The sequence below is a fragment of the Talpa occidentalis genome, unplaced genomic scaffold, assembly GCF_014898055.3.
Source record: "Talpa occidentalis isolate TD23 unplaced genomic scaffold, MPIMG_talOcc4v2.1 talOcc4.11, whole genome shotgun sequence".
Taxonomy (NCBI): Eukaryota; Metazoa; Chordata; class Mammalia; order Eulipotyphla; family Talpidae; genus Talpa; species Talpa occidentalis.
In genome coordinates, this window is record NW_023601104.1 from 91512582 (window position 1) to 91532267 (window position 19686).

At 39.3% G+C, this 19686-nt stretch overlaps 1 protein-coding gene across 10 annotated transcripts in view; it reads right to left on the minus strand.

The window, feature by feature from the left end:
• Positions 1–19686, minus strand: part of TTLL5 (tubulin tyrosine ligase like 5) — a 259441-nt gene that overhangs the window by 180284 nt on the left and 59471 nt on the right. For all 10 annotated transcript variants that reach the window (XM_037503833.2, XM_054691987.1, XM_037503831.2 and 7 more), the window contains exons 13-17: positions 17569–17650; positions 15446–15507; positions 14189–14283; positions 4038–4151; positions 3699–3790 (exon numbers count right to left, since the gene is read on the minus strand). In XM_037503833.2, coding sequence (XP_037359730.1) covers positions 3699–3790; positions 4038–4151; positions 14189–14283; positions 15446–15507; positions 17569–17650 — 445 coding nt within the window. The remainder of the gene's footprint in view (positions 1–3698; positions 3791–4037; positions 4152–14188; positions 14284–15445; positions 15508–17568; positions 17651–19686) is intronic.

The window sequence follows — 19686 nt, forward strand, 5'->3', positions numbered from 1 at the left end:
AACAGCTAGAAAAGTAAACAAAATATATGAAACAACTGCTTTCAGACGTCTAACAACTGGTAGTGCAACAGGAAATAAAGTGAGCTCTCCAAGTGCTCTTTTTGTCTACAGGCAATTTCCCAACTAAGTAGAAAGAGGAAATTCAAGTGGAGCTCAAGTGTGTCTGAGTTAAGATGACAGAGATCAAAGTCCTAGCAAGCAGCTAGAATATTTAGAGCAATGTACTAGAGAGGAGGAAGCCACAAATAAGAAGGCATCCAAAAATCAGCACAAAGGGACCCTTTGAGTCTGAATGAATACAAATCTGCTCAACACAGCGTGCAAGTCCTCAAGGCTGGGCAAAGAGCAAATGACAGGATGAAGAGCAATTCAGAGAAAGAATAAGTTGACTACTTGGCAGGGTTCATGCAGAGCTGCAAACTGATTATGTTCCCACTAGTTAGAGTAGAGAGACACCCCAGAAGAATCTGGAGTGGTAAAACTATTCTAGACCTAAACAGAAAGCGATTCTAAAGAAACATAAAAATGCTTTAAGATGAACCTGAAAAGGATTACACTGATTTACAGGTAACTTTGTGTCTGACAAAAAAAGAAACTCTTCAACAGGGTTTAAGGAAGGCAATAAAATTCAAACACTCAGCAATATAATATTTATAAGATCCAGCATCCAATTTTAAAAAATGTACATGTAGAGACAGAAGGAAAATGTGTCTCATAAACAAAAGAAAAAGTAGTCAATAGAAACACAGTAATAGTAGAGTAAGCAAAGATTTTAAAGCAGTTTTTATAGCATATATACACACAGGGATAAAGGAACTCAAGAAAATAATGGGAAAGAGAGAAAAGACATAAAAAGAAAAAGACGCAAATTCAAAAGATGGAAAATAAAATCCCTGAAATGAACATTTCACTGAATGGAATTAGCAGACTTGACATTATGGACAAATAGATAAATGAATTTAGAAACAACAAGAAATAGAAAGCCATTCAAAAGTCTGAAAAAAAGAACAGAACCAGACTTGTCATACAGTATCCATCAATTTAACATATAACAAAAGGAAACAGGCTAGGAGGGGAATATAAAACATATTTGAAGAACTAGTGGTCAGAAGTTTTCCAAGTTTGATGCAAACTATAAGGCCACAAACCAAGAAGTTCAGCAAGTCCCAAACAGGAAAAAAAACATGAAGAAAATGACACTAGGGCATAAACCATAACGAACTGTTCAAAATGAGTCATTAGAAATGAAGTAGTTTGGGGAACAGAAGACAATATATGCAGAAAAATGAAGATAATTACTGCACGCTTCTCATCAGAAACCAGCAGAGATAATGGACAATACTTTTAAAGCGCTGTGAAAACAAGTGTCAACCTAGAACTCTATACCAAGTAGGAAAAAAAATCCACACCTTTCGATAATGAGATTAAAAGAAAGATTTTTATAGACAAATGGAAGTGAGAGAACTCATTATGCTATGACAAATACTAAAGGAAGTTCTTCAGGTGGAGGAAAGTGATAGCAGATAAAAACAGAGATCAACACAGAAGAACAAAGGACACTGAAAAACAAGAGCCCTGAGCACATATAAGCGGCTTCTCCTCCCATCTAGATTTCTTTGCATTACAGTGGACTGCTCAAAGTCAAAGTCACATTATGCTGTGGGATCTACCCGGAGTTAAAATGTATGACAATACTAGCACAAAGGGCAGGAATGGAAAGGTTTGTAAAGGTCATAAAGTTTGTAAGTTAAAGCTAACATAGCATGACAGTAGGTTAGACTGTGATAAGTGAAAGATGCAGGTTGTCACTCACAAAAAAAAAAAGGTAACATGAAGAGGCCGGAGAAATTAATTCAAAGAAGGTAGCAGATAATAAAAAGAACAGGTTAAACAGAGAAAACAAAAAATGAAATGACATGTTTAGACCTAATCACTTCACCAGTTCCTAGAACTGACACAATGTTAACAGAACACTTGTACCCTCTGACCACTATCTCCTTATCCCTGCCCCCACCACTCCCACCGTCCCAGGCAGTCACCGTTCTGTCTCTATGAATCTGGCCTTTTTTATTTTTAGACTTCACATATGAGTGAGAACATGCAATATCTGCCTTTCACTGTCTGGCTTATTTCACTTAGGATTATTCCTCTGGGTTCATCCATGTTGCTACAAATGGCAGGATTTCCTTTTTTAGAAACCCACTTAAAACTTCAAGCTACAGAGACAAAATGATGGAAAAAAATATACCATGCAAACACTAGTCATGAGAAAGCTAGAGTATTTCATAACAGATAAGTAGATTTCAGGAACATTATCAGAGATAAATAGGGACATTTCATAACAGTCAAGAAGACATAACAAATATAAAGCATATGTAACCTAATAACAGAATTCCAAGATCCATGAAATGTAAAACAGACACAACCAAAAGACAAAATTGCCAACTTTATAATTATGATGGGAGATTATAGTACCAGACTCCCAATAATTGACAAAATTAGTAAAGATAGAGGAGATCTAAACTAAATGCTCAATCCCCTTGACCTAACAGACATTTATAGAACCCTCCACCCAAGAATAGCAGAATAGATAATCTTTTCAATGTACTTGTTACATTTGCCAGGATAAACCGCATTCTGGGCCATAAAATATGTCTCAGTAAATTTTAAAAGACTCAAGTTATACAAAATGTATTCTCTGAGGACAACAGAAGTAAACTGTAAATTATTAACAGAAAGACTGCTGGAAAAAATCCCAAATAATTGAAAACTAAGTATCACACTTCTATAGGAACCCATAGGCCAAAGATAAAATAAGCAGGGAAATTAGAAGAAAGTATTCTAAATAGAATGAAAACAATGAAACAAACAAAAATAAAGATACAATCAGTTTTGAAAACTCTGCAAAAGCAATACTTTATAAGAAATTTAGGGGGCCTCCCTTGTGGCACAAGGGGTTAAGTTGTAGCACCATGAAGCTATCCACAGCCACTGCAGCACGAGTTTGATCCCCAGCCAGGGAGGTGACCCACATAACGCAGCAGACCTCTCCTGTCTCACCTGCTGCTCCCCTCAGCAGTGTATTTCAGTCATTCTGCCTGTTCTGCTCCCCACTCTGTCTCTGGTGAACCCTCTTACCGCCCCCCCACCTCTGGCCTGCACCCTAGCACTTGTATGCATAAATAAATAAATCTTTAAAAAAAAAAAAAGTTAAAAAAAAAAGAAATTTATAACATTAACCACTTATATAGAAAAGAAGAAAGGTCTCAAATCAGTGACTTTAGCTTCTAGCTAGAAAAGAAGCAAATGAAACCCAAAGTATTTTGATAATTTTGTGTTGTCTTTCAAAATAAATTTTATTTTATTTTATATGTATTTTACATCATTCTTGTACAATGTCTGCTTTCTCCTCTCAGGTTTTAAACTTTCTTTGTGAATTTCTACACAAAAGCCCGCTACTGGCTTTTGATTGGAACTGCACCGAGTGTATATAGATTCATGTGGGGAAAGTGGACATTTTGACAACATTAAATTTTCCAATACATGTTTAGATCTAGTTCTTGAGTTGGGTGATAGTAACAGTATTATAAATAAACAAAGGCCCCACATGGGTGGCAATGATGACAAAGTGTCACAATTATTACAGTTTCTGTGGACTTGAAGTACAGGTTAAAAACAGAAAAGGGCCGTCACCTCACCCATATATTTCCCACGTCTCTGATGTCGGGAATATGCGGATGAATCCCCCTCGCCGGTCGTTCTCTTCCTTTACCCTCCGTAGAACTCTGATCTGCATGGAGAAAGAGAACATAAGGTAGGTACTTATTCCGAAACACTGAGGAGGATAGTGACAACCTATGAATGTGAAAGAAGCAGAAAAGAGGAATTAATTCCGCTTAAGATGCTGCTTCTGAGGAGCGGTTACTCCCACCTGCCTCTCTTTGCAATTGTAACACACAACTTCGTCATGAATCAGTCACTGATGTTCACTGAACCCGGTGTTAGCCCACAAAGACCTAAAGTGGGGTCATCTTTACCTCTTCCATTGACAGACCAAGCACAGAACCACCTAACTTCCCCGGCACCTTCTCCCGGGCAGAACCCACGAGGTTTTTCATTTCCGCATCACTGGCAGAGAGGGGACGGGCACGCTAAGGAGAAGAAAAAACAAAAACCATTCTCATCCTCTTCATTTCCCTCTATTCATAGTCCCTCAACATCATTATCTTTCCGAATATGTATAAGCTCACATCCATTTTTTTCTGTAATTAATGTCTTCACCTGAAACCCTGGGAAATAAGTCAGTGCTAGTAAACTCACAGGCGAGAGGGAAAAAACAGAACAGTAGGAATATACCATGGGCTGAGAGAAACAAACAGAAGAAAAAGAAAGATAACACGTGACATTCTAAGCTACCACTTACTCCTCCTCATCCTGGTTTTAGCATACATCTAAAATTGTTGAGGATATGGGAAAAATTTGAAAGTAACGTCAAATAAGTGTGTATTTATTTAGGTAATAACTCTAGTCTCAGCATGGCGGAGAGTAAAGAGAACTGAGACATAAGACAAGACCAAGGAGCAATCTATTACGTCACAGATGACATAAAAGGCTGGTGTGTTTTAGAACTTGAGTGGGGAAATGCAGAGACGGAGCCACGAGTGACACAGAACAGCCAAGTCAACCAGCCGAAAGGCTACAATGTGAGAGACATGGTGGCTGCTGGCCTCCAGGAAACCTGGAACAAGGACAGCTGCTCTGGACCCTCCAAGGAGGCCTCACTGACCCCCAAAGTGAGGTAGGCTACCTTAGCTTCTGACTTACAATCAGGAAGGTCACTGGAGAACAAAAGATTTGAGTGATTTTGATGTTATGGAAGCAGAGAAATATAAAGGCAACAAGATCATCAGATGGCATGCAGCATAGGAACGCACAGCATGACTGAGACGTCAAATAAATCTGCCAAGTAAGAAGAATAAGAAGTAAATCTAGAAATGTTGGTGCAAACTGTCTTTCTAGATTCCTAGAAGCAACTTTAACCAGAGAAGTCCTATTTTCGGGGGTGATTGTTCATTTTCTCTTGGTGTAGACTATGGAAAGGCATTTTGGTAATGAACTTTTGACCTTTTCAGCAACAGTAACTGTTACGGAATGAATGTTTGTGTCCTCCTCATCTTTATATGTTAAGTTCTAAGCCTCAATGTGAGGGTATCTGGAGATGGGAGAAAGTTAGGGTTAGTCAAGATTAAGAGTGTGAGGCCCTGGTCGAATGGGATCAGTGCCTTTGAAAGAGACAGCAGGAAGCACAAGCTCTCTCTCCTCCCCATACTCTCTTGGCACACTCAAAGAAGAGAAAACACAAGTAAGATGGTGGCCACTTGCAAGACTACAAGAGCCCTCAGAACAAAACCGAGCTTGCCAAGCACCTTGACCGTGGACTTACCAACCTCCAGAACTGCGGGAAATAAATTTCTGTGGTTTAAGCCACCAAGTCTATGTTTTTGTTAAAAGAGTCCAAGCAGCCGAATACACCTCTGCACACAAATCATCAGGAATAGTTTTACCTTTGGCCATAAGGGCAATCAAGACACACTAACCTCAGTGCTAGTACGGGAGTTACAAAAATTAGTATTTTCTGACAAGCAACTCTATAATGAAATACTATGTAGAGAAAAACCATGAAGTTAGCAGATGGATATAAGCAACATATGAAAGTAAGGACTTCTATTCAGCTTTTCCTGTGATCTCCTCACCATCCAGAATAGTAACTGGCATGGAGCAGGAAACTAATAAGTACTTGTTGAACAAATAAATGAATGAATGTGCTGACACACAGATCAATCACCATTGGCGTTAAACTTTGTAGAGGACTTCGGAAAAAACTTCAACTTCAGTCCAATCTTTGAGGACACATTAAACATTTTGAGTTGGATGAGAGGGAAATCAAGGGGAAAATTAAATGATTTGGGAAGGGAATCAAGAGCATTTTAAAAAAAATTCTTTAAAGTATGAATGCTTGCTTAGTGTATGATTCAGGAAAGCCAAATATTAAATGAATGCTTTGAGGCCTCTTCTTGTTTTCGCATACTGTTGATATTTACTATTTGTGAAAAATCCTTAATCTCCTTCACATGTGACCACAGGGCTCAGATGAGAAAGTCTCTGGCAAAAAATCCTCTAAGGCCCAGTGACCTCACAGTTGCCTGCTCCCACTATCGAATACACCTTAAAGTCATCTGATTTATGTAAGAGCAAGGACGAAGTCAGCATTCATTTAAGTAAGGCAATAAAAATAAAGATTAACATCTAATGAGCACGTCTAAGTTTTGTTTTTCAAATTTTGTTTTATTGCTTTCTGTTTAATTTTTGTTCCTCTTATAGTCTTTTTTATTATTGGTCTTTTAATGTTTATTTGTTGTTTATTTTTCTATTTAACCTTTTTCTTTTTCTTTTGCCTCTCTATTTTTTATCTTTGTGGAATTGCTTCACCATGGAATGGTACTCTGGCTTCCAGAGAGTAAGATTATGATGATATTGCAATTTCCCTCTATTAATCTAAACCAGTTAACTTTTTCTGCCAAACACTTGGTTGCTCACAATCTAAAATTCTAACTAGCCACTGTATGCATGGACCTATGCTGTTTGGGTGAGACATGTAGGAATTCAGGCAGGTGCTTCTGGGTGGGTACTCGGAAAGTTTGAAAAAGAAAGGAGCTGAGAGGTGATGGTGACTTGTTAGTAAATGCTCCAACTGCTAACTCCATTAAGCTGACGGTTTTACTCTTGCAGTGTCACAAATATCACCAGGCTACAAAGACAAGTCAATGACTCCTCTAGGGATGGGGGAAGGAGGATGTGACTAGAACTCCTTTAATGTTATCACTTAGTTATTTCAATCTAAACCATAACAAGGCTGTGAGTTAGAGAAATATGAAAAAATTGTAGTTATGGAAGTCTAGATATAGCAAATGCCTATGAGAATTCACCCAGGTTTGCCATGTCTTTGGGGAAGCTACTGGAAAATATAAGACTAAAAATTCGAATGTATTTTTGCCAATCTCTGCTTTTCAATGACTTTGATACTAGAGACAATTTTTTGCAACCAACATAAAATTTGCTGTATTTTATTTCAGGCCATTGGTTGAATCCTATCAATATTTATTAATTAGATGAATGATTAAGAAATGTAACCCGATAGACAGAGATCAGAGGAAAGGCAGAGAAGAAAAGATTGACATGAAAAAAAGAAAAAAGGAAAAACAGAAAAGCTTATGAATGCCAAGGAGCTATACCTGGAGATTAAAAGCCAAAGAAAAAAGGAATCTGTCTTCTCTGAAAGGCCATCAGGACTGTCAGAAATAAGGGCAAAACAGTCCAAATGCAAGATACTTTGTAGTTTGGCTTTGGGTACATCTACTACTTTCTGAGTAAAATAAATCTACATTATTTTGAATGGTTGACTGGATGCACTAACTAAAGCTCCCTAGAACTTAAAGAGAACCACTGCCTCTGGATAGATGACACATGATGTAAACTATTAGGTGCTCAGATAGACTTTAACTGCCAAATTACTGTCCAGGTAAGAATTGTGCCATGCAGGATGCATCAAAGATATTAAGTTATCATTAGTATAATTTATAATTCAGAAATACATCCCAAAAAGAAAGTTTTACATACCTAATCTTTATTACTAGGAAGAACTGGCTGAAAATGTTGACTCAGAAAAATGATTCTTAGCCTACAGAAAGCTGCAAGTATGAGTAATAAAAAAAATGGACAAAATGTAGAGTATGAAAAAAAGGTGATATATCCCAAAAAAATATCATAATTGAGGGGCAAAAGAATAATATTTTAATGAAGTTTTACAAAGCTTGGCATTCTATGTTGAAAACAAATTACCATGACAGAGATCGCTCAATTTCTATGTGATTCAATGTGCCATCTAGAAAATAAAAGTTAAAATCAGGCTTAAAGGTAAAATGAATTAATGATATCCAAAGAAAGAATATGAACAAAAGGGACCATGTATCAATAAATTTGAGCGAAAAGATTAAAAAATGATGAATATAAAAGGTTTATAAGTAATGATAACCAGAAGTATACTTTGAAATTAGAGAGGGAAAAGAAAGTAAGTAAATAAACCTTTATTATAGTTAAAAAAAAAAAAAAAAAAAGCGGAAGATGGGGGATCTGTAGCATCCGGAAATTTTGAATAAATATAAGTCAGCAGGTCTGAGAGACATGCATCTTGTTATTAAGGGACCTGGCTTTAAAAAACAGAAAGACTGGGCCTCCCCAGTGGCGCAGCGGGTTAAGAGCAGTGCTGTGAAGCTGTCCACAGCCTCTGCAGCGCAGGTTCAATCCCAGCTGGTGAGAATTCCACATGGTGCAGCAGACCTCTCCTATCTTGCCCGCTGCTCCCCTCAGCAGTATATTTCAGTCGTCTGCCTGTTCTGCTCCCTGCTCTGTCTCTGGTGAGTCCTCTCACCCTCCTGCACCTCTGGCCTGTACCCCAGCTCTTGTATAAAAATAAATAAATCTTTAAAAAAATTAAAAAATAAAAACCAGAAAGACTTACCAAACCACTTACAATTATGTTTGAAAAATCATGAAGAACTGAGGAGGTAACAGAGGAATAAAAAAAAAAAATGAGGTGCCAATATTCAAAAACGTAGGAAGTGTGCTCCTGGTGATTACTGCTGGGTAAGTCTAACCCGAGTCCCTAGTGAAATAATGGAACAAATATTTAAAAAAAAAAAAAAAAAAGCCATAAACATTTAGTGTTTAATGGGCTCAGGAAGGACAGTAGCATTGAGCCTGCTTTATTTACTTTAAAACATAAATTTTTATTTTTAGGACAAAATTATAAAAAAAAGGGGGTATATAGTGAAAATCTTTAATGTGTTTGGATTTTAGAGAAACATTTGTAAAAATTTCATAAAATTTTTGCTTTATGTTTTCAATCAGGACTCAGCGTCATGATATAATGAATAAAATACTTAACAATAAGATAAATAGTAGCGAATCAAGTTAGGAATTGCTTTCTGGAATGGGTATTAACTAAGCATTATTTGACTCTTCAGGAATGTCTAGAAGGATGGATGAATGGATAGATAATAAATCTATTAGTATCCATGAATAATAGTAAATTATGAAAAAACATGATTATAGATAAATGAATATCAAGGTAACACCAGATACTGACAATGGAAAAGAAAAATCAAAATAGGGCTTAAACATGTAAAAGAGAATAAATCTTCTGAGGGTAAACTGTGTGTTCAGAACTATCCTAGATATTTTACCTATGTTTTATCACTTCTTTCTCACCGTAACCCTATGTATGTATTATTATCTACATTTGACAGATATGAGCCTCAGAGAGATAAGGGCACTGGTCTAAGATCTCATGGCCAGCTATTAGCAGAGCTCAAATGTAAACCCAAGAGTATCTGACTCTAAAGTCCATGTTCTGGGCCTCCCCGGTGGTGCAGTGGTTGAGCGCTGGGTTGCGAAGCTGCCCGCAGCCTCTGCAGCGCCGGTTCGATCCCGGCTGCTCCCGGCCACCGGAGGAGGGTCCCACATGGCGCGCAGACCTCTCCTGCCGCCCGCTGCTCCCCTCAGCAGTGTACTTCGGTCCTTCTGCCTGTTCTGCTCCCCGCTCTGGCTCTGGTGAATTCTCTCACCCTCCCGCGCTTCTGACTGTACTGGACCCAGTGCTTGTATAAATAAATAAATAAATCTTGAAAATAAATAAATAAATAAAAATAAATTCCATGTTCTCCCTACAAAACCATGCCACCTGCCTTGGACCTGTATTACTAAAAAGTAATTTCCAGTGAGTGGAAAATCTGAACCACAGACATCCAAGGGAACGGAGATTTAAAAGGAATAATTAGACAACAGGCAAAGAACTGTGACTTCACAATCTGTACACAACAGAAGAAGAAAACCCAATATTGTCTAAGTGGCCAGAGTGGAAAATTTCTTTCCTTTTTTTTACTTAGCCCTGATGAAACTACTGTGCAGTGCAGAGTGCTTCATTAACAGAAAGACAGTGACTAAGTAAAATACTGCAAAGAACAGCAGTCAGAGACGTCAACACGTATACATAAAGCTGGCTGAAAAAAAGCCAGAGAGATTTTGTGTCACAAAGGAGTGTTCACATACATAACTACGAGAGAAACTTTGCCTGCGGGCTAGTGCCACAAATGGCAATTCAAGCAATGGAGTTGGATGTAAAGGAATTAAAATGGGCAAAGGGAAATTAAGATTAGAATTACATGTCAAAGACACTTCTTTGGAGTCAAATTCACAAGGCTATGAAATAGTACTTTGTGTTCTCCTTAAGCTCAAGAAATGTTTAGAATGTAAACTCTTTGAAGTCAACAGCCTTAGTTGTTTTTTTGTTTTATTTGCCATGGAGAACAGCTAGCACACCTTAGGTACTTGCTAAATATAAAACATTAAGCATCAAAGAACTCTGAACTCTAACTAAATACCATAGCTCTTATTATAAAACCCCATTAACCAAATACTAGAGAAGACAACTAATAAGTTGTTCTGCATTTTTTTTTTCCATTTCTTGGATTCATATAAACCATGTGACTCACTTTATCAAAAATGGTAGCTAAGAAACTTACAAGGCTAGCTCTTGAGCTTAACAGAAACTGCATCAGGGAGCACAAACGTCAAAACAAATACACTGGAGCTTTTTGCTAAAGAACTAATAGTGGCAAATGGCACACTCACATGTGAGGACATCTACATCTTTTAAGTCAAAGCGTTAGGGGGAAAGGATGTCCTGAGCAAAGTCCATAGAGGCTTTGTGGACTCCACCCCTACTCCAGACAAAAGCCATCAAGACACTGGGAACTACAAATCTCATCATCACCAAAGGGAAGGCTGCTGGGACCTGAGGGTGGGGTTAGGCAGCCAGGTTTGGTATAAAACCAGCCATGTGGGCCTTGGGTCTTTCTCTTGGCCTCACGGCTCTTGGCTTTTCACCAGCTCTCAACATGACACTGGGATTCCAGGTCAGTGGAACTGGTAGGACGCATTCACGAATTTATCTCCCTCTTCTTCTCCCTGAATTATTCTTCATTTCCACTTCTTTTGTAAATAAACTTTCTATTAACTTTTTGTGTGTGCCTGCAGTTCAGTATTAATAAATCCCTTGTAAGGATGCAGGTAAGGACTCACAGTCATGCAACCCGTTTCATATCGGGGTTGCCCTGTAACAAGCAGCAAGCAGCAGTGGTACTTAACACCACTGCCCTAGTGTGTCAAAAAGATGTTAGCTTAGGGTCAAATACTGCTAACAAGAAGAGGAAGAGGACAATTGCTGGTCATTAAGAGATGAAGATAAAGTATTCTGTCTTTGTTTTAAAGCTAGTGTGTGAGACACAAGCAATGGCAAAGTTTCAAAGGTTCATAAAACCAGAAATCACCATATATATGAAACTAAATCACCATATATATGAAGCCCAATACTAATGTGAAAACATTTCCAATATAAACCTACTGATAATAATGTTTCATGATATCTGAACAAAAGAAAGGTTATTTGTGAATGATAACATTTCCTTTTTGGATATTTTGGTCAAAGTAATAGGTAGGCCTCTAAACCCTGTTTATCACTTAAATTCAACTGACTCCATCACAACATAATCATCACATATCAGGAAAAGAGAATTTATAAGTTCCTGAAACTTGTACTCTTACAGTCTATATCCAAAAAGACCTCTGTGTATTCATTTCCACTTATTCTATATTATGCTCTTAAGCTGTTCAAAAAGCAGGTACAAGAGATATGTACCAGGAACAAGTAATGCTGAAAGGTTTTCCCTTTGGTGAATGGAAATAAAAACTTTTAGTTTCCACACGATCCAGAACTTACCTGTCTGACATATGATGACTAACACTATGCAGACACTGGACACTATAAAAGTCAGGAGGGAATAAAGCCTTATCTCCTCCTAACATGCCTATGTTTTTCTGCCTCCTACATCTATGATACAAAAAAGGAATAAAATGATCTGTAAGCAGAGACTGAAAGCAAGAGCACTATACTTTGTGCTTGGAAGAGTTGAGATTAGTTACTTTTTACACTGCTTTTTCTCCTCTGTGTAGCTATTCCAGTGTCAGTTCACCAATGAGAGACAATCCTGCCAGGGACTGAGGATACTCAAGTGGACTACTGCACCTGACAAGCTCATCCATGCAATATACATACAGCTAACCTATAGTTTCTGTGGCCTTTAAATCAGTGTCCTGTAGGCCACAGATGATGAAGTCATGCCATTACTTACCACTTAGCAAAACGAATGGGGAATAGATTCTCTACAATTTCCAGAGTCCCCAGCCAATAAAAGCCAGCAAGCAAGCAAAGCAAAGGGATCAATTCATCCAAGACTGACATCCAGCTACCCCTAGAGTGAAACTTGGCAGAAACCATGTTAAAGCTGCACGAAAATATTCAAGTCCTTTATATATAATCCTGTGGCTTCTGCCACAGACACTGCAGAAAACAATTTGCAAAGGAATATGATTAGCCAAATTCAGTTTTCTTAGTACACTTAGGTTAATCCTCTACTCTCTTTATTAAAAATTAAAGGAAACCCTTTGATCTGTGATGATGTAGTGATCAGGTACAAATCTGTTGCCTGGTTTTACTTCTAATCCAAGATAATACCCTTTAAAGTATAGAATAGCCTGTTTCACATCACACTACCAATATAAGCAGAGAATAGCTCTTGAGTAGAAGGTCACAGACAGGCAGTCCTTAGACTGAATCCAGCTCAAAGACATACTGGTTGGTTTGCAAACTCTGATTTTTTTTTTTTTTTTTATGATTAAACTAGCTCCAATATTTTAAAATAAGATCTGATTTATCTTGACAGTAGGAAGATCTGACAACACTTGGACCACACTCGGACCACACTCATGCTTGGCAAAGATCAGCTATAACACATCAGCTGCCCCTTTTTATGAGCCATGCACTCTAGTTTACCAGGTACATTGCTCTTAGCTGTGTTATACCTGGTCCTATTTACTCATTTGCAATGCCTGCTTGTAGCATTTGTGTTTGCAAGCCTTGTTCTAATGAGACCAGCAAGCAAAAGGAAGAGGTGGAGGAAGAGAACAGGGAAGGGTGCACAGCTAAAGTGGAGGTGTAGAAGGGATAAAGAGAGGGGGTAAGGAGAGGAGTAAGGAGATGCCCCAGCTCTCCCTGCCTTCAAAGAGCGGACAATCTAGCAGAGAAATGGTGGAGAAATGTTGAATTTAAGTGATGAACAGGGTTTAGAGGCCTACCTATTACTTTGACCAAAATTTCCAAAATATCCAAAATGCTGGACAATTTAAAAGCAACAAGTCAAGGAATGTAGAACAATGCAGTGGAGGATAAGTACATAATGTTGAAATGAAAAGTAAGGCACGACGGTATGGGATGGAATGTGAAATGATCTCCAAACTTCTAAGCAGGCAAGGTAATCAGTCCAAATGAGAAAAGAGGCGAAAAGTGGACCTTTTAGATAAGAAGAAATAATAAAGAGAAAGAAAGGGAAGTGGAAACCAGCCAGGCCTAGACAGGTGGGGACTGATTAGATGATGGGGTGAAGGCACTGAACGACTGATTGGCTTGGCTGGAATAAAGATGCAGAGACACTTAGACTGGGCAATACCAGATCAAATGATGTTTCAGGCAGGTACAAGTCTCTTTAGGCACTTATCTCACTGAATACCCCCTGGTCATAGAGGATCCTTTTGAAGAGAATCTCTTGTACAGAAGACATTCTTTCAACTGAGAACCTTCTTCATGAAGCTAGTCTGAGATGAAAAAAAAAAAAAATGTAGCAAAGTGATGACTAGATTTTGTAGCTTCCTCTCTGTGCTTTGTTTATATGTAAATCAATTTGAGAAAAAGGAGGTGAATTTTTTTAAGAAAGAGAAAGGAAAAAGGAAAGATAAGGAGAAAAAAAGAAGCCAAAAGGAAAAAAACAAAAGCAGAAAGTTTGTTTGAAAGCATTGAAAGAAATAGCGATTAGCTTCAGCTGAGTATAACTGCCTCCTGTCTAGATTGATGCCCACATTCTCCTGCTCTCATATCCAGTGCTCAGCTCACTCATTTACATCAGCTGCCACTTTCCAGTAAGCCTCCTCTGGGCTCCCTGCTGCTGAATTTGCTTACCTGAGGTTTCTGGAAAGGGTTTCGCCTGGAAGACTCAAAGGTGGGATAAACTGGCCGGGTGGATGCCCGCTGGGAAGGATCTTGGCACACAAATCCTGAATGGGGAATGGGAAACATTAAAACCTGCCATTTTCTAAGAAATTAGTGGGCTTAGCTGCACCTTTTCTTTAGATGTACAAACTCAGTTTCACTGTCCTAGGTATTACAGAGATCTGTCCTCAAGAGGATTATGCATGAGTCTCCCCTATACACACTCCACTTGAAATTCAAACACCGTAACTGAAGAGAAGAAAGGAAAATACACAGTTAAATCACCTTCCTTGCTGGGGAGCTGCAATGTGATTCTGATGGAAAAAGGAGATGGAGTTTTTTTTAATGAACTTCAGAGTAAAGTACAAACGACTATTAAAAAGCACTAGTTCTTAGTTTTAAAAAAAAAATCATTTCGAAGTGGCTTCCTGGATGGTGACCAGACGATAATGTTTCTTTATAGGGAGGATCCAGAAGCCAGTGAGGAGTCTGGTGCTCTTATAAGATCTACTTCTAGATCCACTGAAGGTGTCTACTGACAGCGTCTGAAAAGACATCGGCTTTGTAGATTATCTACGGTTTAAGGAATTAGGTTTGGTCTAATTTCACTTATTTCCTAAAAAAGAAATGGATTCCCATCCAAGATGAACAAAATAGCTAAGTTTTGCAACATCTGCTGGCACACCAAGTACTAGTTCATCTCACATATATTTTATTATGTCTTTTCAGAATTCTTAAAACAAAAACCAGTAAACCACAACATACCCACCTGACTGCCCATGTCCATTTCAAAGTTTTAGTTTATCTGTTCAAAAGTGTTTTCTCCACTGGCCTGCTTCAGTTCTAACTACTGCAGAAAGGATCATGTGACACTAGTAAAGACTGTCCAGTGGAAATATAACTGGTCACCTGTCTAATAAAGCTTCTTCAGTGGGTTATCCCAGCTGGGACAAAATACACTGTCTCCAGATCTCTGCTTAATTCTATTCCTTGGCTCATGATTCCTATGCCCCAGGAATCAGGTCTCAGTCCTAGTTGTGGTTCAGCCTCAGGACAGGATGGAGCCAGGGGGAGCAGTAACACATAAACACTTCCCTAAAAATACAATTTTTTAGTACAAAACATTCAGATGACTTAGGAACTGCCAGTTGGCAACACCTATAGAGCCTGACAAAATGGATGCTCTGGTTAACTTTTATGTGAGTTTTCAGAAACTCTGCTACTCACCCACAACAGTGAACATATCTGAAATCATACTGGCTTTAATCTTTAGGTCCAGAGGTGCATCACTAACAGAACAGAGAAAGAAAAGAATAATTGATGATTCCATAAATTAACAGAATAGCTGCCTGCCCCTTGCTGGTCCCAATATAGCAAAGCTTCCAAATGTCGATGAGGAAAAGCACATAAAGCACACCAAATCCATGGAAAAAGAAATCTGGGCAAAAATACTAGAAATGAAAGTCTGGTGTGAAACTCACTCTCCGTAAAGCAGGCCCTGCAAGGCACTGACTCCCTAATAGGCCATCTTTTCATTCCAGATCTTGTGCAGTTCAAATTTTGCACAAGTCAAGAACACTGCGTCATCATCACGTGGATTTTAGAGGTGCAGACTTTTAATATGCTGTTTCGCGAGTGTGTCTGTCATTCAAATTATTTTACTGATGTAATAGTGGAATCAAAGAAACTCTGCCATCTTTGGGGTTTTGTTTGTTTGTTTGTTTTTTTGCAAGGCTTACGGTTTTTCTTATAAATCAAGCCTCTTAACTTTGTAGGCTTGCAAATGAGGGCAAAAAAATACAAGTTATACCAAAATATCACCAGATGATGCAGCGGAAACTCACATGGAAACAGAAACAACAAGGTCACTGCCACTGGCTGTAGTGGTGAGGCACTCCTCCCACACACCCAATCACTGTGGTGACTGGACCCCATGAGTCATTCTGGGCTCCTAACCTGCCATGGGCCTTGCTGAGCAATATGCTGATTTAACGAAAGCATAGCGCCACACCTGGAGCAATTGTAATACTGAGCTCTACACCTTACTGTTGAGGCTAAGCCAGAGTCCTGCCCCACCAAGGAGTCAATCTGTTTTTATTTGATTCCTCGGCATTGTGCCAACATTTCTCATCCTTAAAAATGCAGTAGCTGGGTGGTCTCTGGCATAAATCTCCAGGGTGCTCTTGCTATTTAGAGGAAGAGTATAGCTAATAGAAATTCTGGCTCTAACTGCAGATATAAGTAGACACTTCCCTGGCGTTAAAAAAAAGGTTTTGTTCTTTCTGTTAAACCATAGGTAGGTGAAAAAAAAATTTAAGACTAGTTTTTAGACTTAAATCTTGGATGGATATCAGGAAATGGATAGGGCAAAAGGACCAGGTATTATCCTCACTACCCAAGGGCCAGCTCTATACCTTTTCAGTATATGTGGACTTGAGTCTGCATAAACCTTTAGTAACAAAAGGAGTATAGTACTTCATGTGTTTCTTTAGCCTACAAAGCTTTATTTAAAAGAGAGAGAAAGAGGGCCTCCCTGGGTGGCACAAGAGGTTAAGCCTCAGCACTATGAAGCTATCTGCAGCCACTGCAGCAAGGGTGCAATCCCCGGCCAGGGAGCTGACCCACATGGTGAAGCAGACCTCTCCTGGCTCACCTGCTGCTCCCCTCAGTAGTGTATTTCAGTCAATCAGCCTGTTCTGCTCCCCACTGTCTTTGGTGAATCCTCTCACCTACCCACCCCCCGCACCTCTGGCCTACACCCAAGCTCTTGTATGCATAAATAAATAAATCTTTTTAAAAATAAAATAAAAAGGGCTTCCCCTGGTGGTGCAGCGGTGGAGCACTGGGCTGCGAAGATGCCTGCAGCCTCTCCAGCGCAGGTTCGATCCTTGGCTACCCAGAGAGGATCCCAAATGGTGCGCAGACCTCTCCTGCCGCCCGCTGCTCCCCTCAGCAGTGTACTTCGTCTGTCTGCCTGCTCTGTTCCCCGCTCTGGCTCTGGTGAATTCTCTCACCCTCCCGTGCTTCTGACTGTACCCAGTGCTTGTATAAATAAATAAATAAATAAATCTTTTTTTAAAAATTAAATAAAAAATAAGAGAAAGAACTTAAGCAAAAATGAAAGCAGCATCCCTATAAGCTGTAAACATAATACTGCAAACTGACTATAAGGACCCATGGTTGCCATACGGATTTTGACACCATCCCACAAATCCCCCAAATTTAGCAATTCTGGTAACAATATCTCATAACCAGGGGTAAAAATCTCCTGGTGCCAAGAGAAATGACTCAAACAAAGTGTTATAATGCTACTAATTGAAGGTTTGCCTTTTTCTAGTTAATAGACTTACCAGGCCAAAGAAGGAGAGAGATTTACTTCCAACAACCAGGGCTTCAGAGAAGAATCGATGAGTACGTCAAAGCCATAGAGTTCTAGAAATACAACACAACACAATACACGGGATCATTTTCCATGTCACAAAGTTCTGGAAGAGTCAATCAACTCCCATCAGAGACCTAGAAACATGCTGAGTAGATGTAGCAAGCAGAGACTCTTTCAACACAAATTACTCGAGCTCTAAGGATAAGAAAACAATGGTTTAAAATTCCACTGTTTTATCACATTATTGACATTTCTGAGCTCTACACAGAGAGTGATCTGACTGACTCAAGAAGAGTTAACAAGGCTGATTATGGTATGCTTATGGGTAAAAAAAAAAAAAATGGGGAGAGGAATGCAACAAGTTCATCAATATCAATGTTGCCTTGGGGCTGCTCCAGATTGTCTTTCTCACCACTTTCCCATCACACTCTGAAAACAGAAAAATCTACTGAAGGCATCTCTCTAATATTTGTAAAAATCAAATTTTCTTTGCAAGCTAGATCAAAAACATCTAAGTGTAAGATATTTATTCTTGGGCCTCCCAGGTGGCGCAGCAGGTTGAGCGCAGCGCTGTGAAGCTGTCCGCAGCTTCTACAGAGCCAGTTCGATTCCCGGCCAGCCAGGGAGATTCCCATATGGCATGGCAGACCGCTCTTGTCTCGCCCGCTGCTCCCCTCAGCAGTGTATTTTGGTCCTTCTGCCTGTTCTGCTCCCCACTCTGTCTCTGGTGAATCCTCTCACCCTCCCGCGCCTCTGGCTTGTACCCTAGTGCTTGTATAAATAAATCTTTAAAAAAAAAAAAAGATATTTATTTTTCCCTTCTCCTCTGGTTTTAACTTCCCTTTGAAGATAGAAAATAAAATACACTGGCCCAACACAGAAAGAAAAGAGGGAACCAGTGGCAGCAGAACAGGACTGAGACAAGCCACCCCGTACCTCTAGTATTATTAAGAGGAAGCTGGAGATCAAATTTTCATGGCTTCTGGATTCCGTATTGATTCTCTCCCCCTAGATCCCCAACTGTTGCAAAGAGAAGACTTTTCTCTCAGGATGCAGGGATGACAGGTGTAGGGAAAATGGAGTGGCTTAGGCTTTTTTCCACCTCCTACTCTACGGCTGCCACCTGCAGCCTTTCTTTCTTCCAGGTTTCATTGCTCACATGGTGTTGGTGCAAATGGCACTTGGAAGCTCAAGCACGGGGCACAGGCAGCTGTAAGTATGGATGCCTGGGGGAGATCATGATGCGGGACATTGAGAGGGAGACTGAGAGAGAAGCCAGAAAGAGAGAGCACTCCCAGCCTCCCCGTGCGCCAAGATCCTCTTTATCTGTCTGCCCAAATCGACAGTGAACCTGCCACCCTATGCCTGGTTGCCATCAACAGGTTAACTTCGAACTTTAGCTGCTTATCTTGACTCTCAATTGTTTTATTGAGACATTCTCTACTGAAAGTGCAGTAGTGTGCAATCCTCCTTGGTATAAATATGCCAGATATATCACAATTTCATAAGTCCATCTCACTCCCAAAGATCCCATTCTATGTCCTTCAAGTAAACTGTTTGCACCTCTTTCCATAGAGAGAAAAGACTAGATTCCATACAATTAACCAAAGGTCACAGGTCACACCAACACAACACAACCAGGTATTTTCCAGAATTTCATTTTGAAATGAATTTCCTTCAAGAAGACTTTTTTCATGTTTTCATCCTCTTAAAACCACAGAAAATGCAGGTTTCTAAAAAGATGGTGCCAAAGACTCTCTTCTAGAACATCTAGAACACAGGAAGAGTGATGTAGTAGTAAGAACCCAAGAAGGGGAATCTAGAGATCTGGTCCTTCCTCAGGTCTCTCCCAGCATCACTATGGAACTTGGGGAAATCATTTTTTCTCTCTGATATTTCTTTAGTATCCTTTGCTTTTCAATATCCTCTCTATTAACCATCTTTTGTCAATATCCTTATATTCAGGAAACCTATATCCAGATTTTCTATTATGCAAAAAGGATACAGGCAGCTTTAATATTCAAATTTTCTCTAGGGAAAAGTTCCCATAGATGCCCGGTTTCCACAGCACTTTTAGAGCATTTTA